The sequence below is a fragment of the Herpailurus yagouaroundi genome, unplaced genomic scaffold (genome assembly GCF_014898765.1).
Source record: "Herpailurus yagouaroundi ecotype Mexico unplaced genomic scaffold, PumYag 198, whole genome shotgun sequence".
NCBI lineage: Eukaryota > Metazoa > Chordata > Mammalia > Carnivora > Felidae > Herpailurus > Herpailurus yagouaroundi.
In genome coordinates, this window is record NW_024412429.1 from 29,272,738 (window position 1) to 29,300,502 (window position 27,765).

General features: G+C 42.5%; 1 protein-coding gene across 2 annotated transcripts in view; it reads left to right on the top strand.

Moving 5' to 3' along the window:
- Positions 1-27,765, top strand: part of MAP3K5 (mitogen-activated protein kinase kinase kinase 5) — a 207,607-nt gene that overhangs the window by 166,880 nt on the left and 12,962 nt on the right. The window contains exons 19-25 of one of the 2 annotated variants that reach the window (XM_040449077.1): positions 4,737-4,894; positions 7,025-7,202; positions 7,970-7,990; positions 11,996-12,176; positions 12,269-12,437; positions 18,695-18,880; positions 21,967-22,072. In XM_040449077.1, coding sequence (XP_040305011.1) covers positions 4,737-4,894; positions 7,025-7,202; positions 7,970-7,990; positions 11,996-12,176; positions 12,269-12,437; positions 18,695-18,880; positions 21,967-22,072 — 999 coding nt within the window. The remainder of the gene's footprint in view (positions 1-4,736; positions 4,895-7,024; positions 7,203-7,969; positions 7,991-11,995; positions 12,177-12,268; positions 12,438-18,694; positions 18,881-21,966; positions 22,073-27,765) is intronic. The other variant, XM_040449078.1, reaches the window with a different exon arrangement.

Here is a 27,765-nt window from a genome sequence, read left to right on the forward strand (position 1 = left end):
AAAAAAAAAAAAAAAAAAAAAAAAAAAAAAAAAAAAAAAAGTAATGAATAATCTGTGGTCTAATAGAAAGCAAAATGGCCAGGTATCCTCATTTTTGAATCCCATGAGGTAGGTGAGGAAATTGAGAGAGAGAAGAGAGATCACAGCCAGAAGTCACAACTGTTTGTAAGTGATAGAACTCAGATTTTTAATCTACCCTTTTCTCTTTGCTTTGCTTTGCTCTTGCTCTGGTCCATCTTTCTCCCCATGTTGCTCACGTATCTGTTCCAGTAGCCTGGAAGAAGAAAAGGAGAGAGAGAGATTCTGTAAATTTTCTCAGAACATTCAGCCAACAACAGCTCTGACCCAGTTCCCACCCTCACAGCAATGGGTATTTCAGGGCACAGCATTAAACACAGTTAAAATGTATTTTTCTGAACAAAATTAATTCCATCCTGCTAGTAACTTTAAATGTGTCTCCATTTCTTTCCTCATACTCTCTCAATTTGGCAAGAGACATTTTAGATGTTGCCAAGACTCAGTAACTTCTGGCAGGAAATCCCTACTTACAGAGGTTTTATTTGGGCAGGATGTTAATTTAATTATATCTTCTTGCTAATCTTAAAGACGTGTTTTTTGTTTTTTTGTTTTTTGTTTTTTGGTTTTTTTTTTTTTGTCCCCAAAAGAGTTTTAGTAAAGCAATCCTCCCAGAGCCCTTTGCTCTTCTCATGCTGGCTTCACATGAGTGACATGCGTAACTAATGTGCCTGGTCTGTCTCCAGGGCTGGTCAAGAGGGCTTGGAGTGGGCACACCTTGATCTGCTCACCGGATAGGCCTCACCGCTGCTTGGTCAACCTCTGATGACCTGACTTGAAAGATATTGACCTGTTTCCACTTCTTGGTGATTTGGCGAGAGGGAAGGCAGCATCAACCAGGATTTATAGAGTGCTGGCAGTATACCTGCCTGCGTTAAGCGGTTTACATACATATTTCACTGAAATTCGTACATGAACCCTAATCCTTAAGTTATCAGTATCCCAGTTTATGCTGAGAAATTAATGTTAAAAGAGGTCGAATAACTTGCCTGAGGTCACAGAGCTAGTAAGTAATAGAGCTAGGATTCAAACTAGACTTAACATGCCACATGGAATTCATTATCTTCTCCCCAAACCCGTTCTGCCCACACTGTTCCCCATCTCAGTTGATGGCCACCCAAGACCTAGAGTTGTCCGTGGTGCCTCTTTTCTCACACCCCAACCCAATCCGCAAAGAGACCTACTGGCTCTACCTTCAGGAGATGTCGAAAACTGGAACACTTCTCACTGCCTCCGCGGCTGCCTCCCTCATCTCCCACCTGTGTTACCTCCATAGCCTGTTCTCCCTGCTCCCACTCTTGCCTCCTACTTTCTATTCTTAACACTGCAGCCAGAGTGATCCCTTTAAATCAAATCAAGCCCTGTTACTCGGAGACTTCGGTGGCTTTCTGTTTCATTCAGACAAATGCCAAAGTCCTAATATTGTGGACAAGAATCTGACCTGATTCGGAGTCTATTACCTTTTCGACCTCATTTCCTACTCTTCCCCCACTTGCTTAATCACTCACTCTGTACCAGAAAACTGGTCTTCCTGCATTTCCTTCATTTTACCAGGCACAGCCCTGCCTGCCGCAAGACCTTTGCACATGCTCTGTCTTCTGCTAGTAACACTCTTCTCCCAGCGATCTGCATGGCTAACTAAGTCCCTCTTCTTCAAGTTTTAACTCAGATGTCATCTCAGTGAGCCTAACATGACCACCCTATTTACGTGGCAGCCCTCCCTGGGCATTCCTGATCCCCTTTACTACCTTTTTTTTTTTTTTTTTTTTTTTTGTCATTAACACATCACTTTCTAGCGTGCTATATAATTTACTTATTTACTATGCTGGAGTTTAATGTGTGTCTCCTGCTGCAAAGAATGTAAGCTCCATGAGCCCAGGGATTTCTGTCTGTTTACTCCACTGCTGTATTCTAAGTGCCTGGCCCATAACAGGCCCTCAATATAAATCTGCTGAATGAATGAGTGGATTAAGTAGAATATCAAAGTTCACACTTTTAGCCACTGAGTTGTAGTGGTTCCAAGGGTGGATGCAGTGGCAAAGAAATTCTAAAAGAGATGATTTTAAAGTGATTTTTTAAAACCTTGGAATGCAGATGTATAAGATCTGCGCTTTAGAGCTAATGCTCTCACTTTTTTCCGTAGGCTACTGTACAGATTGGCTTACATCTTCATTATCTGGCTCTGTAAATCTTTTTATATAAAATATTATGTGTCATGTGATTATGGAATAAAGAGAGCATATATGAATACATAACTAAGCCTGAGGGGTTTTTTTTTTTGGCGCTTACTCTGTGGGGGATAATTAAGCACAATTGGCAGATAGAGCTCTTTGAAATATTATCTGATGAATAGAAACATTGCATAATGTATTGATATTACCTGAGTTGTCCAATTTTTAAAGTTCACTTTGTTGTTAACCAGTTGCAATTTCTACTGAGATATTAGTATAACTTAAATCCTCACATCCATTCTTTTTTAGATCCAGGTACAAAAAAAAAAAAAAACAAAAAACCAATCACTATAGCTCATCAGCTATAGATGAAGAGAAATCATAGCGGTTTTCTACTAAGGGTAGGGGATTTGAAGAGTGAAGAGTGGTATTACCTTATTCTTGGCTAGGTGAAATGCTTCCCTCCAATAATGTTGCCGATTTAAGCTCACAGTACGCATGTACAATTGTATGTGAACTTGAACGTGAGCTACTGCCACATAATGAGGAGAGCTGGTGGGTAACCTGGCCAGATGACAATACTAGACAAAGATGATATACTTTCATTTGGTTTTATGAACAGCAGCCAGTTTCTAGCCTGTGTTGGTGGGTTTCATGGGAACAACTTAGAGGAGTTGTGCCTAGCAGTTTCATCTGTAAATCATGCATGAGGCATTCATAAAAGGTGTCTGTATTTATCAGGTTGTCTGTCAGTTTGGTTATGAATCAGAAAATACTGAAGTAGCTCTTTTAGCAACTGCCTCAGGATTGGAGATAATTGAATGTGGCATCTTGGATGAGTTCCTGTTTGCTGATTATATCATTTGTAAGAGTATATCAGTAGCAGGGGATGTGGCAATAATCTGTTCCTGTTCACACTCCTGATTCATTGTTGGATTTGGGGGAATCAATCTAGGGTCTCTGAGAAGCCAAGCCAGCCTCTTGTTTGAGCCACTTGAGATAACCACAGTTGAGTGTTTATCTGGGATAGACCAGACTAAACCTAGAACCAAGTGTTCTTGACTCCCCATTCAATGCTCTTGCCATCCTACCACACTCTTCAACTCTCTGATTCCACATAGCCTTTTAAATCTCCTATGTTTCGTTGTATTCTTCTTCACATTGTGTCTGGTGATTTGTCTGTACTAATGGCTCAAGACCTGTCTTTGATCTGTTAAACCTGTTATTCCATGGACCACAGGCATGCAGCAGAAGCCATATATATTTGATTTACAGAATAGAGTACACGAAAAATGGTTTACATTACTTTTAACAATGGCTTTCAGAATCTTTCATGCTTTCGTGATTTAGAGATAAGAATCAAGACAGAAGAATTAATCATTCAATTTAGATACTGAGAAATATATTGGGGCACCTGGGTGGCTCAGTCTGTTGGGCATCCGACTTCAGCTCAGGTCATCTTACGGTTCGTGGGTTTGAGCCCCCCTCGGGGGCTGGGGCCTGGAGCCTGCTTCAGATTTTGTGTCTCTTCTCTCTCCGCCTCACCCCTGCTTGCACTCTCTTTTTCTGTCTCTCAAAAATAAATGAATGTTAAAAAAAACTTTATAAAAAAAAGAAATTGAGAAATATAGATCTAGAAAAAATGGATGAATGGCCTAGAATTTTTCTGGAAAGATTAGAAGTATACATAATAGGAATCTTTGTGTATTTGAAAAACTAATTGCAAAAAATGTGTGTTGATATATTCTCTGTTGTTCTCAAATGACTAATTGTTAGAAGTTTCTAAGAGGCCCCAATAAAGTGATACCTCATTTATACTCTAGTATCTAGATGAGAAAGCATCTATTCATGACCAGATCACATTGGCAAACTATTCTTATATCCCTGACAAAATCCATTATGACAACTGTTATTTCCATTTTTATTAATGACCAAGAAAAATGGAACACAAAAAAATGAGATATTGGGGCACCTGGGTGGTTCAGTTGGTTAAGCATCCAACTCTTGATTTCAGTTCAGGTTATGATTTCACAGTTCATGAGTTCAAGCCCTATGTCAGGCTTCCTGCTCTCTCTCTTTCTCTCTCTCTCTCTCTCTCTCTGCCCCTCCTCCTCTTGCACTCTCTCTTTCTCTCTCAAAATAAAATAGGCATAAAAAAAAGATGAGGGGCACCTGAGTGGCTCAGTGGGTTAAGCATCTGACTCTGGTTCAGGTCATGATCTCATGGTCATGGGATCAAGCTCTGCATCAGGCTCTGTGCTGAGAGTGCAGAACCTGATTGGGATTCTCTCTCTCTGCCTCTTTCTCTGCCACTTCCCCTGCTCCTGCTTTCTCTCTCTCTCTCAAAATAAATAAACTTAAAACAAGAAAAGATGAGATACTAAGACCTGAATCATGCTTTTAAAGTTGTCTTATTTATGTAGACAGTTAAAGCTGTCATTAGATACTCATGTGTTTTCTAAAGTAGAAGTGTGTTTGAATTACCCCCAGGTACCCTTCAGTATATGGCACCAGAAATCATAGACAAAGGACCAAGAGGCTACGGGAAAGCAGCAGACATTTGGTCTTTGGGCTGCACGATCATCGAAATGGCCACAGGGAAACCACCTTTCTATGAACTGGGAGAACCACAAGCAGCTATGTTCAAGGTCACATTTCAAATGTCTTAAATGCCTTAAAAACCACTGGATAAAGCTATTAGATTAGATGTTCCATGTGTCTATATGATAATTTTTTTAGGCCAAAGGAGAGGAGCGTAGGTGAGCACATTAAATGTGCTCACAAAGTTCATTAAAGGTCATGAAGATTCACATCCCTCAGAGTCAATGTGTATGCCTCACACTGAGGATCTGTCTGTCTCTCCCTGCCTTAGTTTTCTCAGCTATAAAGTGAGATTCCATGTAAGTTCCTCTGATGCCTTTTCACAATGCAACATAAATAACATACTTCTTTATGGAAGATGTTTTAAGCTCTTTGGGAAATAGTCTGAAAATCTTCCATGGAAGGAGATGTTAAAGACGTTTTTTTATTCATTTAAATATTAAATCAAAGCAATATTTCCCTTCTCTATCAGAAGAGTTTAGAGGCTCCATTAAGAAAGGGGTGGACAATAATTGCTACTTTGAGGACATCAATCATATTCTTACATAGTGACTCTTCTAGTCTGTTTATTTGCCCTCTCCTGGAAGTGGGAAGCAGCCCACCTCCCAAAATAGGAAGCACCAAATATGGAAATAGGGCTGAGAAAGCCCAGGGGCCACTGCTTCAGAATTCAGGGACTGAGCAAAGCAGTGACCAGATCTGAGTCCCTTCAGTCCCCACCTGCCCTTACCTGCCACGCTGCCAAGCCCAAGATTTAAACTGAGAACTTGTTTCCCAAGGAGTAGAGCTCAAGTCTGTCGTTCTGTAAGGCAGAGAACTTCTGATAAGTTGTTATCTCTTTCCCGGCCGCTGACTGTTTCTAGCGGCTTGCCTCCCGTGATGAGCCCTGTGTGACCTACCTTCCGCTTCTGTGTAAAGGTTGCCTTACTTTAAGCTTGAAGGTGATCTGATGGGTTACTGCTGATACAGAAATGAGTAGTGCAACCAAACGAGAAGGGCAGTGGGAACTGCTAAGAGAGCTGCCCTTCTTGACATAAATGAATGTCTTTCTCTTCTTGGTCAGTCTTTCAACTTTTCACCCATCTCTAGGAGTTCCCTCTGAAATGCTGCTCTCTTCCCCATCGGTGCAGGGATTATGATACAATATGCATTAAATGAGATAATATAGACTTGAGCACTGATTTAAGTGTTTGAACGTAGGCTTCAACACTGTCAAACTCTTTGGGGACATTGGGCAAATGACTTAAACTTCTTGTACCTCATTTTCCTCATCTATAAGATGGGTATAAAAATAGTACCTATCTAGTAAAGGTTTTTTGAGACATATATGAGATAATACATGCAAAGCACTTAGAATAGTGTCTGACATATAGTAAAGGCTATATAATTAACCATAAATAACTGTATATTATTATCTATATAATAATTCACTTCTATAAGCTATATAGTAACAAAAAATATTTCCTTAGAACATTTTCTTTACTGATACATGAAAACATTACTGAAAAAATTTAGAATGACAGCGATGATAAGAAAATTCTAATTGTTATAAAAATTCTGTGTGTTTAATTTTAAAATATTTAAAAATATCTCTATATATGAGCAATTTGGGGCAGGAAAAATATTCACAAATCATGGCATAGGGGAAAGAACACAGGCTTTAAGCCAAAAAAATTAAGGTTTCGATCCCAGATCTCTGTTTCTGTAACACGTAACCTCACCCCTCTGAGCCTCATTTTCCTCTTTGATGTAACAGGGATAATATTTAATCCATTGGGTTGTTGGGAGTATTCAGTGGAACTTATAAATCAAAAAACCAAACATGATTCCTGGCCTATAGCTATTAGGACCAACACAATGGTCTCAATTACAGGTATCTTTCTTGCATGCCAGTGTGCTACTGTGTGCTAAAACTTTGAGGACTGAATTATTACTTCATTATGCTGTCTACTGTCTTAACATGATTGCTCTGTGTATGTCATTGATGAGGTTACAAAAGCACTCTGGAAACTTCCCATAACCTAGAGAAAAAAACATCCTATCTCGCTTTGAGAAAAGGCATGAGTTTGTAGGAAGTATATGGTAAAGGACTTTGTTGTGCTAGGGGACCAAGTTTTGGATCCTGGAGCTCATGTGATGAGAGGGTCACTCAGAAGTTACCTTGTGCTGTGTCTTAGGTGGGAATGTTTAAAGTCCACCCGGAGATCCCAGAGTCCATGTCCGCAGAGGCCAAGGCGTTCATATTGAAATGTTTTGAACCGGACCCCGACAAGAGAGCCTGTGCTAACGACTTGCTTATTGACGAGTTCTTAAAAGTTTCAAGCAAAAAGAAGAAGACGCAACCTAAGCTTTCAGGTATGTGGTTGCATTGAGGAGGATGTGAGGCAGAGTCACTAAACCCTCAGCCTTTAAGGTAGATTTTTCTAGAAGTAAGGTAATCTGTTATAGATAGGTATCACTGGAAATTCATGTAAACATTAGCTGAGTGTTCTCAGATGTTCAGTTTTGGTATCAGGAAGCTGTCTTACCATCGATTTCACAAAGGCCAGGGCCTCATACATAATAGTCTTTCATCACCTGGTTAGTAGGTAGGTAGTATATCAGTAGCTATAGCATTCTGGCATCGCTGATACAATGGTTACAGCATAATGGGGTGAAATACAGCTTTTTAGAGCTGAAACTTTAAATCACCACTGATGAGCTACAGGGCTATTATGGAGCTGTTAAAACTTCCAAGCCATCCAGATAATATGTTCTTTTAATTTTAGTCAGTGGAAAATACCTGTTGCCTCTTAGAGAATATTGTTTGGAATAACTACTACCCGCCCTCTGCAAGAAAAAAAAAAAAAAAAAAAAAAAGAAAATTGTCTGTTAAATAAAAAAAAAAAAGCAGTGTGAAAATATACACTGTCTCTTGCAATAGTTTCCATAGCGTATTTCAGAAAGGAAAGGCAAGTAAATGATCCATTTGTTATTGGCATTTTTGTGCTTATTTGGGATGAGTGTAGATGGGTTGAATGTTTGGAAAGGACATTGATCCCTTTCCAAGCACTTTTTCATTATTTCTGTTTAACAACAAAGCCAACATGTGTTCATGTTGCTGTTTGCTCTTCTTTCCACAGCCCTCTCAGCTGGATCAAATGGTGAGTTCGTTTTTATATTTTGCCCACCGAGCCAAAGCTTGGTGCATCGTGCGATATAAACTCTAGATTTCCCATTAAAAAGCCTCATCCTCTGCTTTTTGCCTCCATGTGAGGCTCCTGGGTAGCAAGGATATGTGCAGCTGAAGCCTGGCTGGGCCATTCCTTCAGAAACCCCTCTTCTCCCCCAGAAAGCAAAAACAGATGTGCTGACCTAATTAACAGCTAAAATCCCGCTTGGGATTGTTCTTAGGTGTGACCGAGAACTTCATGACTCCTGTTAATTAAAACTATAAACTATAACCTGGCCTAGTTCTCCTAAATGAGCACAGCTGCAGGACTCTTTCTTCCCCAGGTATTTTTATAGGTCATACACCGTTTCTGTCCAGAGGATAAGCCACGGCTTTACCTGGAGGGGCCCCCACTTCCAATAGCTGTACTCGGCTTCCCCTCAAAAGGGGGATGGGAGGGTGGTGGTGAGGAGGGTCTCCTTCCCCCTTAGGGAGACATGACTTGTCCAATACCGGACTGCTCTCCCTTTGCCACACATAGACCCAGAGAATTAAGTAAGTCATTTTAACCTAATACGCACTACTGTGCATTCACTGTGTGCCCAAGAAATGTGCTAGGCCCTGAATATATAAGGATGACAAAAGCATAGTTCCTGACTTTAAGGAGCTGTTATTCTTAGAGGGGAGATGCACAAGGAATAAATCAACAACAGCGTAGTGTAATTTAGTCAGTACAGAGAGGGTTGTAAAGGGGGACAGAGTGATTGACATCAGTCTATGAAAGTGCTTCCAAGGAAGACTTTCTAGTGAGGCAACCCCCGATGAATAAGGATGAACTTGAGTTTAACAGGTGGCTGGGGAGTGGGGAGCCAGATGAGGTCAGTCCTAACCTGAGTTAATGCAGTGTGTGTGAAACCCCACGGTGTGAAGGGAGCAGGGCGTGGCTCAGAACTGCTGGTACTTAAAATACATGGGGAAGAGAAGAAGCTGGAGGTGGTAAAGCAGGGTCATATCCCAAAGGGCTCCACGTGAGAATTAGCAAAGAGGAGTGGAGAACCGGGGAAAGACTGTAATCTGGAACTAAAAGCACGGGGTCTATAATTCTATGATAATAGAAACGTCCTATGTCTACACTGCCTGATCGTTAGCCACTACCAGTGATGTTAGCTTTAAGAGCTTGATGTCTAATAGCAATGAAGACCGTGCTCCCAAGCCTTGAGTCCGTATTTGGCCAAGCTAGCCGCTGTTTTGTCCATTCTGCCATCTATTCCTGTAAACACGAAGTGAAACAAAGCACACGAGAGATCACAACGGCTCCCGGAAATGTCCTCTCGAAAGCAGTCCTGTGTTTGGGGCCCCGACAAACCTTTCTCTTCTTAGGCAACCTTACTATTACCAGCAAGTAAGAGGTTACCCTTTTGCTTTCTGCTGTAGCAGCACTTCCTAAAATATAGTCCGTGAAATGCTGGGTCCATGAGCTGTTCCAGAAAAATGGGAATTCCATGGTCAAGTAAATTTGGGAAATAGCGCATGTGAGCACTTTCCCCTGCCATGTATTTTCAGTGTACCAATTTGCACGTCTCTATACATTGAAATAAGGAATTGTGGTGTTAAATTGGTAAACTCAGAGCAGCTCTTCTTAGCTTCATCTCAGTTCCTACCTTCTAGTAATTCAGCAGTGTAACAAATTTAGTGACAGCAGGTGGGTCAACCAATTCATCCTTGAGGGATTTTCTAGTTGCTGATCAGTGAGATGGTTTCCCTAGAGATGAACTATCCCCGGAAGCTGTATATACTTCTCTTCTTCCTCTCTACAGCTGGAACCAAAGCCAGGTACCTCTCTAACACCTGCTTTCTTCACCTGAGCTACAAGGGGGCTAGAATAATAGAATGGCCCTGCATGACATTTTTGATATAATCAAGGGGTAGGACATGTCCTACCTGCAAGATTCTGTGATTAAAGAAGCTCCTGGATACAGCTGGAAAACCCTTTTCCTAAGACTCAGCAGCTTGGAAGAGCTTCCCAGTGATAGGGCAATACATTTTCAGAGAAATGTCACTTTCTGCTATGTAATGGGATTTTTTTTTTCATCTTCTGAATCATCACTAATTGTGTCATTAGGTAAATCAAGCTCTTGGCTATACAGTGTTACCACCTGTTGAATATTTGCTTGTGAAAAGTATTTTTTATCACGTGTATTTTTCTGATTATAAACATAATACATGTTTATTGAAGAAGGTTTTAAAATTTTGGAAAATGAAAGAAAATCACAATCACCCCAAATCACATCCTGTGGGAATAACTACCATTAATAATATGCGTTCTTTGGTATATTTTCTTACAGTTATATATATATAACAGAATAAAACACACACACACACACACACACACACACACACATATATACATGGAATCATAAGGAATAGAGTCTGGTAATAGTTGGAGGAAGGGAAGGAAGAAAAGAAAGAAAAGGTCTGTCTGGCTTTCCTATGTTTGTAAATCAGATGAGTGCTTCTCAAACACGTCCATCTGTCTGATCATTGTCATGGCCTACCACCACCCCCCCTTGCTGCGAATCATTATTGATTTGCAGTCACAGCAGACAGAGTCGAGAGGCCACTTGACCACTTGCTGACTGACCATCCCATGTCTTTGATACTGGGGCAGTTGTTGATTCAGCCCAGCCCAAGACGAATTAGGTAAAAAAGGGATTCTAGGCAACAGTGGCTTTCCTTTTTTATAATTTTATATCTGCCTTCTTTAGTAAGGCCTTTTGTAGTATTGGGACACTTGTTAGGGAAAGATGATTCTGGAAAAAATTACTTTCTTTAAAATCAATATTTGATGATATGTTGGCGATTCCTACTGTGCCAGGTCAGTCTCCTCCAAAATAAAAGCCCATGTTCACTATGGACTCACAGTACCTGAGAACTGGGAAAGACCTAGGAGATCACATAGTCTAATGGTTTCCACAATTTGTGTTTGGCAAAGAACCCTTTTTCATATGAATCCTTAAACAGAACCCTGATATATAAGACTGATAAAGCACATCTGTTTTGGGCAAAACAGGTTTGGAACTTGTGTTCTAGAATCACAGAATCCTACTCACTCACCCCAACTAAGGCAGCCCCGAGATGCTAAGGTGGGCCCTTAAGCCCGTGAGGAACATGGTTTAAAAAATAGGAATCTGGAGGTACCTGGGTGCTCAGTCAGTTGAGCATCTGACTGGCTCAGGTCATGATCTTGCAGTTCATGAGTTTGAGCCCCACATAGGGCTGGCTGCTGTCAGCCTGTCAGTGCAGAACTCACTTCAGATCCTCTGTCCCCCTCTCTCTGCCTTGCCCCTGCTTATGCTCTCCCCCCCAAAAACAAATAAAAAACATGAATCTTGTCCTTTATTTATAGACATGAGAACTGAGACCCATAAATTGCCTTCCTAATGTCTGACAGGTGGTCAATAGAAATGAGAAGATTGGCACCCAGGACCTCTGGGTCTGGTGCTTCTTCTACTTTTTCACAGCCCTGACGTATTCCTTTCAGGGCCTGGGAGACCTTGACCTTGCCCACCCTCCCAACCCCCGCAGGGATTGGACATGGAGCACGGGGAGAAATTAGGATCCATGACCATCCTCTTAGGTAGCATAATTTTACTAGTCATTGCAATGCCATACTTGACAATGAATATTGCTCTCTTTTGGTGCGTGTTTAGTATGTGTAAATTTTTTTCAATGTTTATTCACTTTTGAGAGAGACAGAGACAGAGACCGAGTGCAAGTGGGGGAGGAGCGGAGAGACAGGGAGACACAGAATCCGAAGTGGGCTCCAGGCTCCCAGCTGTCAGCACAGAGCCCAGCCTGACGCAGGGCTCGAACTCACGGACCATGAGATCATGCCCTGGGCTGAAGTTGGACGCTTACCCAACTGAGCCACCCAGGTGCCCCTGGCATGCATACATTTCTAAAAGCATGAATGAGCGTTTCCCCCTCTCGTGATAAGCAGAGTATCTTAGAAGCATATCCTTGCCCGTGCCCGTCTTGGTGGAGGACACCAGCAGCAGCAGTGAATACGGCTCGGTTTCTCCGGACACGGAGTTGAAGGTGGATCCCTTCTCTTTCAAGACGAGAGCCAAATCCTGTGGAGAGCGAGATGTAAAAGGAATACGGACACTCTTTCTGGGGTAAAGACCTGACTTACTTTGGGTGAAAGAAGTACGTCATGTGTCATTTTATAAAGGACACCATGATTTATGCTGCATTAAATTCTTAACAGCATTCCAGACGAAAATTTCGAAGACCACAGCGCTCCACCCTCCCCTGAAGAGAAAGATTCTGGATTCTTTATGCTGAGGAAGGACAGTGAGAGACGGGCCACTCTTCACAGGATCCTGACCGAAGACCAAGACAAAGTTGTGAGGAACTTAATGGAATCTTTGGCTCAGGTAACACCTCTCATGGATACTTGGTTTTCCAGACTTTGCATACTTTCACTGTGTCATCACCCCTCAGAACTGTCGCAGGCCATGTGGAGACAGGAAGGAACTGTAGGGCTCTTGAGGATGAAACCTGCCTCCCCCAGACAGGAAAAAAACCAAATCTCCGATGTAAAAAACCACATTAAAAAAAATTTTTTTATTTATTTGTGAGAGAGAAAAAGAGAGGGCAAGAGGGGGAGAGATGGAATCCGAAGCAGGCTCCAAGCTCTGAGCTGTCAGCACAGAGCCCGACTCTGGGCTTGAACTCACAAACCGTGAGATCATGACCTGAGCCGAAGTCGGACGCGTAACCGACAGAGCCACCCAGGTGCCCCTAGAAACCACACTTCTGAACATAACTATTTGTAAGTCACAAGCACACTTTCCGTGTTGGTCAGGTTCCAACGAGCTACAAGCCACTGTGACCCTTCGTTCATTTGTTTATGAATTCAATCTGTTTATCAATTCAGTTATCAATTCAACATGCATTGAGCCACATGACTTGATAATTCGGACAGTGGCACAGGGCTCCCTGCCAGTCTCCTCTGAGCATTTAGGAAACTACTGCAAACACAAGGGCCCCCCTGCTTGTGGGGCTATATTCAGATGGACAGAGGGTGACAGGCAATAATGAGTAAATTATGTAGTGTGTCAGAAGGCCGCATATGCGATGAAAAAACAAAGCCGCTCAAACCCTTATTCCCTCTTGTATTCGTTTGCTGGGGCTGCCTTAACAGAATACCATAGACTGAGTAGCTTCAACAGCAAATTTGCTTCTCACACTTCTGAAGACTGAAAGTCTAAGAGCAGGGTGTTGGCAGGTTTGGTGTCTCCTGAGGCCTTTTCCCGTGGCCTGAAGTGGCACCTTCTCGCCATGTCCTCCCCCAGCCTTCTATCCCTGTGCACCCGGGGGGTGTCTCTTCCTCCCCTTGTAAGAACATTAGCCCTATTGGATTAGGGCCCCACTGATATGATCTCACGTAACCTTAATTACCTCCTAAAGACCCTCTCTCCACATACAGTCACATGGGAGGTTAGGGCTTCTACGTGTCAATTAGGGCCAGTGGTGGGGCGGGGGACAGTTCAGTCCCCAATACCTGGGAAAATATGTTCCCTGGGATTCTGCATATCTGTAGATATGAGGAAGAATCCCCTCCCCAAATTTGCCCCAGTAGAAGCAGGGTGTCCCCCAGCTCCAAGCCTCTGGTGATGCCTCCTGTGTTTGGAGCAGAAGCTCAGGTCTCGTGAGGGTATAAGCCTCCACAGACATGCTGGGTCGCAGACATGACACTTGGTGTTTTCTTTTAGTTGCACGGGCGTCAGGGACGTGTCTCCCTGCTCTGGCTCCGGTGGCCACTGTCTGTCTCCCCTGCGCATACCTTCTGCCCTGCCTTGTGTCTTGGGAAAACAGCTGCAAAAAGGGTGTAGCTGGAGGAGTCAGGTCAAGTTTGTCTCTCAGGCCAACGGTCTATCTGGTCTCAGCTTGTCCTGGGAGTTAAATGGAGCAACACTCTCTTCCTTGGCTCTTGTCTTTGTCTTGAGAACCCCACTAAGTTCCTCTGCTGATTCCGTCACCTTAGCAATTGTCTAATGCCCACCTCTTTTGATCCCGTAAGAAGGGACGAAGGCCACATGTGTGCCAGCAGGGTCTCTGGGTACAAGACCTGAAATGAACGCCATCTGCACTTTCTGGGAAAACCCTGCTTGGGTCCTGAAGGAAAGCTGTCTCGAGCGGTTATTCTGAGGCCCAGAAAGGAGGGGCTCTGGGCTGGGGGGCAGCTGGGGCTCTGGGCTGGGGGTAGAGTGAGTACCCGGGACTCTGCATAGGAATGGTGGGGGGTGTGGAGGAGACGGGAGTAGTCTTGAACCTGTAGCTTTCTCTCTTGCCTTTCCTTCTGCTCACTCTGGTCATTCAAGGACGGGGGAACCAAATTTAAAAAATTTTTAAGTTCATTTATTTCGAGAGAGAGAGAGAGTGAGTGTGGGGGAGGGACAGAGAGAGAGGGAGACAGAGGATCCCAAGCAGGCGCCACGCTCTCAGAGCAGAGCCCGACACAGGGCTCTCTATCTCATGAGCCTTGAGATCACGACCTGAGCCAAAATCAAGAGTCAGACACTTAACCAACTGAGCCACCCAGGGTGCCCCGGAAGGGGAACCGGATTCAGATGAAAGGTGCATCTGGGCAGCAACTGGAAGTCGTTCATTCATTCAGCAAATACGTATTAACCTTCTACTGAATGACAATCACTCGTCTGTGTGCTGTAGATACTACAGTGAACAAAACTGTAAGAAAATGTACCCCATTGCAGCTGACATTCTAGTGGGGGAAGAAAAAACAATAAAAATTAGTAAAGATATAGTAGTGGTAGCAAGGTATACAGCCACACATACAGTTATAATATATAGTATGAATAGTAAACCTATAGTAATAATATATTCCGTGTGGCGTAATAAGAGCAAACATTTTGCATGAGCCAAGTATTGTTCTTAGTATTTCATGTGTATTCACTCATTTAATCCCCATGGCAATAGCGCTATAGTGATAGTTCTGTTGGCATCCTCGTTTTGAGAAGCGGACACAGAGGCACAGAGTTGTTGAGTAACTTCCCCAGGCCACGCAGCCCTAAGCAACGGAGTCAGGATTTAGACCCCCACAGTCTGGCTCCAGGCTCCGTGCTCTTAACCACCACACCGTTCTCCTCCCTGGGTGACGGCTCCCACACGGCGACCAGTGCTGGTAGAAACATAAAGCAGGGGAGGGATTGGTGCTTTACGTGGGGAAGGAAAGGAAATCACCGTTAGCCGCTGTGAAGACTTCTCCGCACGGTGGCCACTAGTGCAAGGTGCCTGTCGGAGGTCAGAAACATGGGGAATGCGGGCATTGCCCAAATCTCATCATCACCCCAAAGGATGTGCTCCTCCAGCGCAGAAAGTGTCTGCTTGTTTGGGGTTTTTGAAGGTCCACCAGGCAGGACTGCCGTGACCATTGTCAGGGTCCCAGCTCTCAGCGCAGAGCCTGGCAGGAGACTTCACTTCCATGACTGTGCTGAAAGTCTTAAATTTCGCTGTTGGTTAATCCTGTTTAATTGTCTGTGACTTCCTGTTTTTTTCATGCACACTTGAATGTTTTCCATAGAAGGAGAAAGAAAAATACTCTTAAAAGCAACCATCAGACGGCATGTGCTGGTGCACCCTCCTGAAGGGACCGGTGAGAAACTGTGGGTCAGAATCCCATGCTAAATCCCGAATCATCCAGTGATAGCAAGGGTCCTTCTGAATGCATCGCTAAGGATGCTGTGACGTCACATGCTGGCCTAGAGGTAGAGCAGGTCCCAATCTAGGCTTACTGCCGGCTCTTCCAGCTGATGGGGGCAGAAGAATGCAATTATTAGGAGCCTGGGCTCAGCCTCAGCTTGCCTCTGCTTGAGGCCTGGCCCCACCACTTCCAGGCTGTGTGATTTAACTACTCCGAGGCTGAATTTCCTAATCTATATGACCGAGGAACGCTGGTATCTACCTCATGGAGTTTCTATAGGGAAATAACTAAGACCATGAGCAATTGAGATAATAATAGAGAGTGTGTCACACATGTTACTATTATTATTGCTGCTGTGACCGTTATCAAGCAAGCTAATCCTAGTTGTCTCATCTCTTTCAGTTTTTTCTACAACCAGATGGAAATAATTATTTTCATTGCCTTAAATATCTCTAGACGCATCTTTACATGTAAGCCTTTACATGTAAGCCCTTTTGTAACAAGACCAAGCATGGAGATGTTGGTCAGGTCCCCAAACCAGCCCACAAAAGCCCTTTTCAACCTGTAACATCCTTCTGAAGCTCACTCATCATTTTGAGAAGGTTTAAAGGATAAAGACTAGAGAGCACCTTTGCGGAAGAATCTGGATGGTACCGAGTGCTAGGAAAGGCACACCTGTCAGATGGCACCTTCTGACGCTGAATCAGGCTCCCTGGTACCCGAGATGCTCATTTGTGTAAGCATGCTGATGAGTGCACATGAACACAGGACTTAGAACAGAAATACCGATTATGTAAGTGGATGAAATACCCCAGACAGAAAACATTTGCCAGAGTCGACAGCGTTCCTCTGTAGGACAGTGGCACACACGTCCAAAAGACCGGAAGCAACATGTTTTTCTGTTGTGAAAACAAAGCTAATGTCAGGAAAATGTTTGCTGTTTCATCTGCTGGCAAACATGTATCTGACTTGTCACTAAGATAAGCTTCCAACTTCTGAATAACTCACATTTTTCTTCTTGAACATATTTTCATGTTATTATGATATTGCCTGTGAATCTTTACTTTGGGTGTAATTTAGTTGGCGGTAAGAAAAGAAACAAAGTTTGTAATTGTTCCCAGTCTGGTTTTAATTCCCTTAATGACAGCTTTCAAGCTTTTCAATATAATCTTTTCTCAGGAAAACATAAACATGAGAGAGAGCTCCCCAAATGAAAATATACTGAGAGAAAGAACTTGATGGTACATTTATTTAATTTTAATAGAATCCTAGAAATTGTAATTTTCACAGCCCAATTGAGGAATTTAACTTTTATAGTGTAGTAACAAAATGTGCACTAGGAGATAGAAATGAATATAATAAAAATCTCGTTTCTTGAAGTTAAATGAGGATAAGTAACACCCTACTATCTTTCCTTTAAAGAAACAAGGATCCTTGTACAAAGTAGAAAAATTCACCTTGACAGAAGGAATGTGTTTAATTATCGTATTATATTTTTAATATGTAAAAATACTGTCCATTGGTTCATTCTTACAACTAATGGCCTCATTGGTGGGTAAGCAATTATTTCAAGCGTGGAGTTTGAAGTCAGCACCCCCCTTTTTAAAAACATTTTTTTTTTTGTTTATTTTTGAGAGAGAGAGAGAGAGAGAGTATGAGCACGGGGAAGGGGCAGAGAGAGAGGGAGACACAGAATCCGAAGCAGGCTCCAGGCTATCAGCTCAGAGTCTGACATGGGACTCGAACTCACAAACTGCAAGTTCATGACCTGAGCTTAACCGACTGAGCCACCCAGGCATCCTTGAAGTGAGCCCCTTGTGGTTGAAAGGAATTGACACACTTCAAGGGCAGTTGCAGTTCTGGGGGCACATTGTAGGTTGCCTCACGTACCAGTGAAGGAGGGGGGCATCTTCAGGTATTCCGGCGATGGTGCCTAGCCCAACCTCACAGAGACTGAAACTAGTGAGTGATTCTGAGGGCCTTCACTTGCCAGGAGTTTGTCCGTCCTTTCTTGGGTTTGGCTGCTCTTGGCCCTCGTGGTGTGCCGTTTCTATTTCTGCGCATTCCCTTCTCCTTTCCACATAGATTGTCATTCTCAATGCTATTGCTTCTGCTTCCTTCCTTATAACTAGATGTACTCCTGCTATTTTTTAAAAAAAAATGTTTTAAGTTTATTATTTTTTCAAGAGAGAAAGAGAACTAGCTGGGGAGGTGGAGAGAGAGGGGAGCACAGAGGATCCCAAGCAGGCCCCATGATGACAGCAGAGAGCCCCATGTGGGGCTTGAACTCGTGAACCATGAGATCATGACAGCCTAAATCAAGAGTCGGTTGCTGGGGTGCTGGGTGGCTCAGTCAGTTGAGCGTCCGACTTCAGTTCAGGTCATGATCTCGCGGTTCATGAGTTCGGGCCCCGCGTTGGGCTCTGTGCTGACAGCTCAGAGCCTGGACCCTGCTTCAGATTCTGTGTCTCCCTCTCCCTCTGCCCCTCCACCACTCATTCTCTGTCTCTCTCTCAAAAATAAATAAACATTAAAAAAAAAAAGTGGGATGCTTAACCAACTCAGCCACCCAGGTGCCCCTCATGCTGCTATTTTAAGACTTATTTCTCTAGACTGACTTTGAGCTTAAGATCCTATGGCTCATTGTCTGATCTCTCTTTAGTCCCCCATTAAAATTTCTGAGCAAGAATTTTATTGCCTCAGCCTGTCCCTGTTTGGGCAAAGCTCTCTACATCTGACTAAATCGTACCTATTCACCAATGTATGGGGTAGGTACCCTTCCTCCCAAAGTCTGATTATTCTTGGGGTGGTGGGTGGGGGTGGGGGTGGAGCATCAAGTTCAAATCTGGTCTTTTTCCCTTAGCTGGGGGCACTTTGAAGCCCAGTTCCCATCAAGGGCTGTGAGAATGGCAGGCTCATGACTAATGTGTCCCACACAGATCAACTGACAGGTTAATTTATTCACAGGGAGCTGAAGAACCTAAACTAAAATGGGAACACATCACAACCCTCATTGCAAGCCTCAGAGAATTTGTGAGATCCACGGACCGAAAAATCATAGCCACCACACTGTCTAAGCTGAAGCTAGAACTTGACTTTGACAGCCATGGCATTAGTCAAGTTCAGGTGGTACTCTTCGGTTTTCAAGATGCCGTAAGTATGACATTTTGCTGCTGTCTTCCCACAAACGGCCAACGAAAATCAGCAAAATAAGATAAGACATACGTTTTGTTTTCTTTCTTTAAGAATGTTGATGAATGTCTTTTTCGATGATTAAGCGTGAGCTGGTTGGTTGCCTCTCTGTGAGCTGCTAAACAGCAGATTTGTTGTTGTATGTGTTTGTATCTTCCAAAGTTAGATACACGTGATATTGAACACCGTGGGAAATAGCAAAACTAACAGACAGCTCCCATGGCTGAACTGTGTGCTTATGAAATCACGTAGCCAGTCACTATTTGTTCTTTTGACTTTAGCCACACAGCCCACTGTAGTGGTTCACTTTCTAATTCTGTACGTGGACTGCCATCTAGTGGTCGTTGAGAAAAATGCAATGGTACAGATGGGAATGATCCTGCTAAGTAAAACCAATACTTTCTTTTTCTTTTTTTCACTTTTTCTCTGGTTTCGATGCACAACACTTTAAACATGTTTGTTTAAAACATATTAATTCATCACTAAATGAAAATCAATCCACATGATCTAATGAGAGATTGCTGAAGGCTCTGCCCTCTCAAATGGAGTTGCTATGCAACACCAACTAGAAGCCCATCTTTCAAAACCCTGATTCAACACACAACATGCTATTCCTGAATAAGACTTATCTGTGGAACTCTGTGGCAAGAAAGCTTGAAGTGACTCCTAGAAGGTCTTCACAGGGTGAGGGAGACTGAAATAAGAGAGTTCCTGATGGCGCCTCGGGTATAAATATAGAAGCACTTTGCATAATTGTATTTAAATCCCCCAAATTAACTCACTCCTAATGTGTTTATTTCTCCTACATAGATGCCTTGACAATTGTATTTCGTGCACCAAATGATCTTTCATTTAAAACCAAATTATAATCCTTCAATGGCCACTGGTGTTCTCTGAAACTCTGTGTAAGCTTCTTGGTCTTTGTGCTGTCCTGTGGACAGGAACAGCACTCCTGACTCAACTGAGATCCTGGGTAATGAAAGCAACTGGCAAAGCCCATCACTAATAATTAAATGCTAAAGGCACACTTCACTGCAACTAGGGAAACCTAACCATCTGCAAACAGAATGAAAGAATTTACTGATTTTGCACTTGCCCACACATTTGACTTCCAGCCTACAGGCTGGGAAACAAATTGGCCAGTAGAATTCAGATTGAGAGTGGATTTGTTTTAATCATGGGCCTCAGGCCTGGGTCTTACACACACACACACACACACACACACACACACACACACACACACACACCTGCTCTTGTTCAATCACTGTCCAGGATGGGAATGAACCCCAATAATGTGCCCTGTTTGATGAAGAGCTATGAGGAATGGGTCATAGTTCTAGAGGATCCTTTTCCATCTTCTGTGTGGGACTCTTGAGAGAAATGTTCCAGTTACTTAATGCTATACTCCACACTGGTCACAGAAGCAGGCAAATTCTTTAAGAAATGAAGGTACCAGAACAAACTTATTCTGAAAGGATTTCCTAGAACAAGTGCGAACCTAGCAGTGGTTCACTTCCTTTTGGGAGCAACTACTCTGAGGAATTTCTCAGACTGACTCCTTTCTAAACTGGGGGATTTTTTTTTAATAAGAGAGAGAAAAGGAGAGAGCATGAGTAGGGGGAGGGGCAGAGGGAGAGACAGAAAATCCCAAGCAGGCTCCACTCTCAGTGTGGAGCCCCACATGGGGCTTGACCCCACGACTCTGGGATCATGACCTGAGTCAAAACCAAGAGTCAGACACTCAACAGACTGAGCCACCCAGGCACCCCTAAACTGGGGGATTTTGATGGGGTGCCAAGGGCAATAATAAGCAACTGGAACCCCAGCTTTTGGCGTGGGCTTGCAGCTAGGTCACCATCTCCCTTGCTCCCTCTAAAATCTCTGGTTCCCCCCCCCCTCTCTCTCTGTCTCTCTGCCCCCCCCCCATTCGCTCTGTTTCTCTCTCAAAAAAAAAAATAATAATAAACATTCAAAAAAAATTTAATAAAATCTCTGGTCAGAGCCCTGTGGGGAAAATAGCCACTTTTCTTAGAGGGTCATGTCGACCAGCAATTAGTGGAGTTAACTCAAATTTTAAAGAAGCCTCTTTTAGCTTTATGCTAATGGTTATTTTTTTTTTAATTTTATTTATTTATTTTTAGTTTTTTGAGAGAGAGCACGCACAGTGAGGGAGAGGCAGAGGGAGAGGGAGCCCAGGCAGGCTCCACACTCAGCTCAGTATGGAGCTCAATCCTTTGACCCTGAGATCATGACCTGAGCCAAAATCAAGAGTCAAATGCCCAACCGACTGAGCCACCCAGATGTCCAATAATTATTTTTTTAAGTTTTTATTTATTTATTTTGAGAGAAAGAGAAAGTACAAGTGGGGTAGGGGCAGAGAAAGAGGAGAAAGTGAGTTTCATAAGCAGGCTCTGCACAGGCAGCGGGGCTCGAATGCAAGGCTCAAACACAGGGCTCAAATGCAGGGCTAAAACATGGGGCTCGAACTCACAAACTCTTATGACCGTGACCTGAGCCAAAGTCAGACGCTCAACCAACTGAGCCACCAAGGCGCCCCTGATAAAGGTTATTTTTTGAAAGATAATGCATATTATTAGTCACTAAAAAAAAAGATACCCTTACGACCCAGACTTTCACTGTAAACAGCATTTCTGGAATATTCTAGCAGCTTCCTCCTCAGAGTCACAACACTGAAGGTCAGTGTTTATTTTTATTTAAAGCCCTTGGATTCTTTTTTCCTCCTTTACCACCTCCATCATCCAATCTGAAGTCATCATAAAAAATGGAAGTTGCATGCTCTGAGTCCTGAAGAAGCAACATTTCATTTAACCAGACTGCCTTTGATTTGCTTACATGGGGATCACCAGACTTTAATTTGAAATGGCACTTTTTTATTGTTTTCTGGTGACATAAAGAAATTACTCACAGTTAAAGGTGAAGAAACCTTATAGTTGTTTCGTTGATAGAATGTCATCCAGATGCTTGTGTCAGCTAGGTTATTTGCAACTAAAAATTAAAGTAGACTAAATGTCACCCTCTTTCTCCAGGTCAATAAAGTTCTTCGGAATCATAACATCAAGCCACACTGGATGTTTGCCTTAGACAGTATCATCCGAAAGGCGGTGCAGACGGCCATCACCATTCTGGTGCCAGGTCAGAAATAGTTAATTACTTTGCAAATATTTAGTGTTTGATATTTTAGATTACTGTTCAACTATCATTTATGGTGTCTTCTTTACTGCGTTTCAGATCAACTTAGCCTTTTGTAAAAATCTTTTCAAAGCCACTAAATTTATCTAGTGCATATAGTCTAAGGAATGTACTACACCAAGCCAAATGCTTACTATGGGTGAGGAAGGTTGCTTCCTTGTTTTTAAAGAGCATATTTGGATATGGGGGGAAAGAGGAAATTGTGCAGGTGACCCAAATATGTATACATTTTAGTATACGGTTATCTGTGTCCACAAAACACCCTCTTGCTGGTGGTTCCCAAACCTGCCAGTGTGCATTGAGTGATATCAGCAGCTCTTTAAATTTATAGCTTTTCAGGCCCCATCCCAGACTGAGTGAGTAAGAATCTGCTGGGAAAAAGCCCAGGAATCTGATTTTAATCCAGCTCCCAGGTCATTTTGATACACAGCCAGGTTTGGAAATCACTGGTCTAGACAGATCCCAGCTATGTTTGCAGGGAGGTACAAAAGGGGTAGTGTTGATGAAACAGGGTTTTATGGAGTGAGAGACACATTCAAGTTCTAAGGCATACTTCCAAAGTACTTTGATAGTGTACTCACTAATGAAAAATTTTAAGCAAAGCTCTTCTATGTGTGTGTGTGTGTGTGTGTGTGTGTGTGTGTGTGTGTAGAGAGAGAGAAATGATAGATAGATAGATAGATAGATAGATAGATAGATAGATAAAAAGATTTAGATACATAAATTAGAAATATGTTATACTAATTTATACATGTTTTATAAAACATTCTAGGGGCATCTGGGTGGCTAGTCGATTGAGCATCTGACTCTTGATTTTGGCTGAGATCATGATCCCAGGATCGTGGGATTGAGCCCCGTGTCAGGCTCTGTGCTGAGCATGGGGCCTGCTGGGGATTCTCTCTGTTTCTTCTTCTGCCTCTCTCCCCTGTTCATGCTCTCTCACTTAAATAAAAAGAAAAAAAAACAAAAAAAAAAAACAATCCAAAATAGAAATTTAAAAAGATAAGATAATTATGAAATATCTTAAAATTTAGGTTATTTACAAATGGTACCACAAACTTTTAAGTCATCATCAGTCCTTCCAAGTTGTGGGATTCCCTCTCTTCTCTCAGAATACCTTGTTTGTTTTGTGAGTGAGGGCACTAGGGTCTGTCTTTATATTAAACCTTTGTCAAGATTAAGTAAAGATTAGGGTAGAAAATTTGCATAGAAATTTTAAATTAGAAAAAAATTCTACAAAGGCGCTAAAACACATAACTAGCAGTTAGATGTGAACCCTGGGAAAGCCGTGCTAGTGTAAACCTAATGTAACGCTCTAAGGAAGTTAACAGATTCTTATATTTAGATGACTTATCATTGGGATGGTCTTGGATGTGAGGAATGTACTCTAGAGGGGTTATATAGTGAAAAGATGCGAGGGGTGAAGGGGAATAGGTGTGTATTAGAGAGGAACAGACATAGGCAGAAGTTAAACACGGTAGTTTAAGTGAGCAAAGGTGCGAGATATTATACTTTGATATATTTAGCATATAAATTATCTGTTAGTCTAATTTTTTAAAACTTCCCTTTAAAAATGGATTACTTAAATGCAATGGATGATATCCTGGAATAGAAAAAAAAATTAGTGGGGCGCCTGGGTGGCGCAGTCGGTGAAGCGTCCGACTTCAGCCAGGTCACGATCTCGCGGTCCGTGAGTTCGAGCCCCGCGTCAGGCTCTGGCTGATGGCTCGGAGCCTGGAGCCTGTTTCCAATTCTGTGTCTCCCTCTCTCTCTGCCCCTCCCCCGTTCATGCTCTGTCTCTCTCTGTCCCCAAAATAAATAAATGTTAAAAAAAAAAAAAAAGAAGAAAAAAAAATTAGTGAAAAACTTGTGTCTGAATAAAGCCTGTGGTTTAGTTAATAGTATTGTACCAATGTTAATTTCTTAGCTTTGATGACTATGCCGTAGTTATGTAAGATGTATTGGGGGGAGTTAGGTGGAAGGTATACGGGAATTCTCTGTGTTACCTTTGCAATGTTTCTGTCAATCTAAAAATTCTTCCAAAATAGAAAGTTCACAGAGCACGCTGACCTTCACACTGTGGTTAACAGGCTGGTAATTCAGGGAGAGTGCAGAGAGTCATGTCTCCTTCTGCTCCAGCAGGTGTCCCAGGGATTGGCACTCTGCTGTCACCCAACCCATGTGTGGAACGTTCTCTATGAAGACGGTTTGCTAAGGAAAGCTGTTTGTCCTTCCACTGTGGAATCGGTCCCTCTGAGGCTACTAGAAGTTCGAATGAAAACCAAAATTATTGTTTGCAAGCATTTAAAAAAGAAGTGGAATTTTTTTTTAAATTAATTTATTTATTTTGAGGGGGAGAGTGCCAATGAGCGGGCAGAGGAGGGGCAGATTGAGAGGGAGAGAAAGAGAATCCCAAGCAGGCTCTGTGCTGTCAGCACAGAGCCGGATGCAGGGGTTGATCTCCTGAACTGTGAAATCATAACCTGAGCCGAAATCAAAAGCCGAATGCAGAATTGACTGAGCCACCAAAAAAGTGGAAATTTTAGAGGACAATAACTAGAGGAAGTATTTTTTATATTCCTCCCAGGTTAGGGGGAAACCATATGCATTTATATGCCAGTGCATAAATGATGAAATATGCGAACAAGAGAAATTGATTTCAAGCAGTTGAGAGTTCCATCAAATTTCTGAATGTCCCTAAAGATTTTGTTATACAATTGAGATTCAAAGAAACTGCATTAAAAATGCTTGTCTTGGGGCGCCTGGGTGGCTCAGTCGGTTAAGCGTCTGCCTTCGGCTCAGGTCATGATCTCACCATTTGTGAGTTCGAGCCCCGCGTAGGGCTCTGTGCTGACAGCTCAGAGCCTGGAGCCTGCTTTGGATTCTGTGTCTCCCCCTCTATCTACTCCTCCTCTGCTCATGCTCTGTGTCTCTCTGTGTCTCAATAATAAATAAACGTTAAAAAAAATGCTTGTCTTCACAATCCCTTGTTAAAAATTCCTCTAGACAGAACACCACAAATAAAATGTATATGACATATTGAAATGTATGTCATCATTAGTGCATACATTCCCTGGGTCTGTCCACCGAGAGGACCCAAATCTTAGTATCTAAACACCATTTTGCAGTAAAAGGAATCCGTGCTCCCTGGAGAGATGGTTGATTCCAGGCCTGGGGTAGGGGAAATACAGGTGAGCCTGGAATAGCTTGGTGATGCCAAAAAGTAAGGAAGTGCCAAAATGGATGGAGGGTTTTTGAAAGGACACCGCAGACCACACCCATTTGAAGGAGTTCCCCAAAGTGTAAGCCAGAACGATTTGAGCAATAAAATAAAATAATAATAGCATATTAGAATAAACCAAATATCTGTAAGTCTACACGGATATAAATAATTGAATACACAAATAAATGCAGGAAAAGAGCCAGCTCTTTTTTACAGAATTCCAGTTAATAAAGGTAGCAGGTAGGAGGGAAATAGAACATCACCATTCAGCAAACGGCACAGTAATGATTCCTGCAGGCAAGAAACATCAATGGCTGCTGAAATCAGTCGGCACAGGAGTAATGAGAAACAGGATATTTGAATGGTTGCGCGGTATTTACCCACAAGATTATTTACTAATTTCAAAGGGAGAACAGTGACTTTACCGTGGGGAAACCAGCAGATACCTCCTTTACCAAGCGATCAAGGTAAGCATTGCCAGTAATAGGACACATCACCCCGTACGTCCTGATGGGAGACCCTTAGTAGTGAACAGCATCACCTTTGTGGTTTTCTTCCCAGAAAACACACAGCCTCAACCTAAACATAAGACGTCGAACTCCAGAGGAGGGTCATGGTACTCCTCGAAAGTGTGGAGGTCGTGGGAGATAAAGAAATAGTTGGGTACTACCTCAGACTGGAAGGGACTAAGGAGACATGGTAACAAAATGCAGTGTGGGAAAACTGGTGAAACTCAAATAAGGTCTGTGGATTCCTTCGTGGTGTGTCAACGTCCATTTCCTGGTTTGGATCCTCGACCCACCGTTCTGTAAGATGTCAAGTTTGGGGCAAGCTGCCGAAGGATAATACGGGAACTCTCTGTACCATTTCTGCAACTTTTTTGTTATTCTAAAAGTATTTCAAAATAAAAAGTACAAAATAAAGAAAGCATTCAATCTTCTCTCTCCCCCTCCAAAAGAGCACACAGAACAGAGAGTACAGTGCAAGCCCCTTCGGAGTTTTTTTCTCAGGCAGTTTTCTCACTTGTCATCAAGAATCAGCCTTCAGATGATTGGCAACATTGAGTCTCTGTTGTTACAGTCTGGCTGTGGGTGACCAGATGGAGAAGTGCTGAGCATAGAGACCATGTTGGCAGTGCTAAGAGAGAATTGATAATGTAGGCTTACCAACTACATTACCAAAAAATTTTAAACTGCTAAAGCACTGGGTACTATTAGCAGTGAGGCTGAACTACTCATGTGCCCTGTGTCCACATTAATGTAAAATGACCAGCATTCTGTACCATGAGCTTCCACTGCACTGACACGGATTGTGATCTTACTTGTTATCAGAAATACCCAGGGTTAAAGAAGCTTGGTCTGATTATTCTCCGGGGAAGGAACCACTTGGGGTGGTGGCTGCGGGTAGGGAAGTGGGAATAGTATTGTTATTTGATCCCATCTTGCCGTATGAGAAACCAGCACTGGCTCTGGTTTCCCACACATGGGCTTAAGTGCTACCCACTCGTTACAGGGCCCCCTGAGTCCCCGCCTTTCTCCTGACACTTGCCTCTCTCCTGACAGTCCATTCTGCCTTCCACTCTTCTCAGCGGGCTCTGGACCATCAGTTGAACTTCCTTCTCTCAAACACCTCTGCCCCTTTCTCCCCCAAGCCAAGGCTTTCCCCTCCTCCAGAGTCCTGCTTCGGCTCTTCTGCTTCCCTGAATCAATCAATGACTAAACCACCACTGGGTCTAGTCACTGCAGATGTACTTTATTTACCTCTTTAGCATTCCTAATCATGTAGGTGTGAATGGTATAGGTTGCTAGGTCTATAACTGAGATCATCTAATTTGTGCTTATAATTTCGTGTTATCTTTGTACTTGCTCTTGTGGCTTTCCCATATGCATTCGAGTTCTCCTTTAGATTATTATGTCTTTGAGGACAAGGACCAGATGCTCTATCTCACTTGCAGATTTTACGATGTGTGATTTGATGATGTGTATTCAGGGGGGCCACCACAAAAGTCCAAAATAACAAAGTATTGCATTTGCTTACAATTTTCTACTTTATTCAGATTATCGGAGAGAAATTTTTCAGTCTTCTATACATATATAAAATTGAAATTTATGATAAAACATACAGAGTTGGGGCTATGTAAGGAGATGTTTAAATATAATAATAAATATCAGAAATTTTCCCTCCCCAAAAGCGACATTATAGTCAACAGCACAATAAAACTTTTTAATTGTTTTTTTTTTAATTTTCAGTTTAGAGACCATAAAAGAAATTTAAGAATAATTTTAGAAAAATTTAAAAGGGCTAATCTTGTGTTCTAATTTAACCTAGAATTGCACTTTCTTAAAGTACTTTTAAAGTAAGATTCTTAAAATTATTTTGTTCCCTTATAAATACAAATAATCCTAGTAGTAGA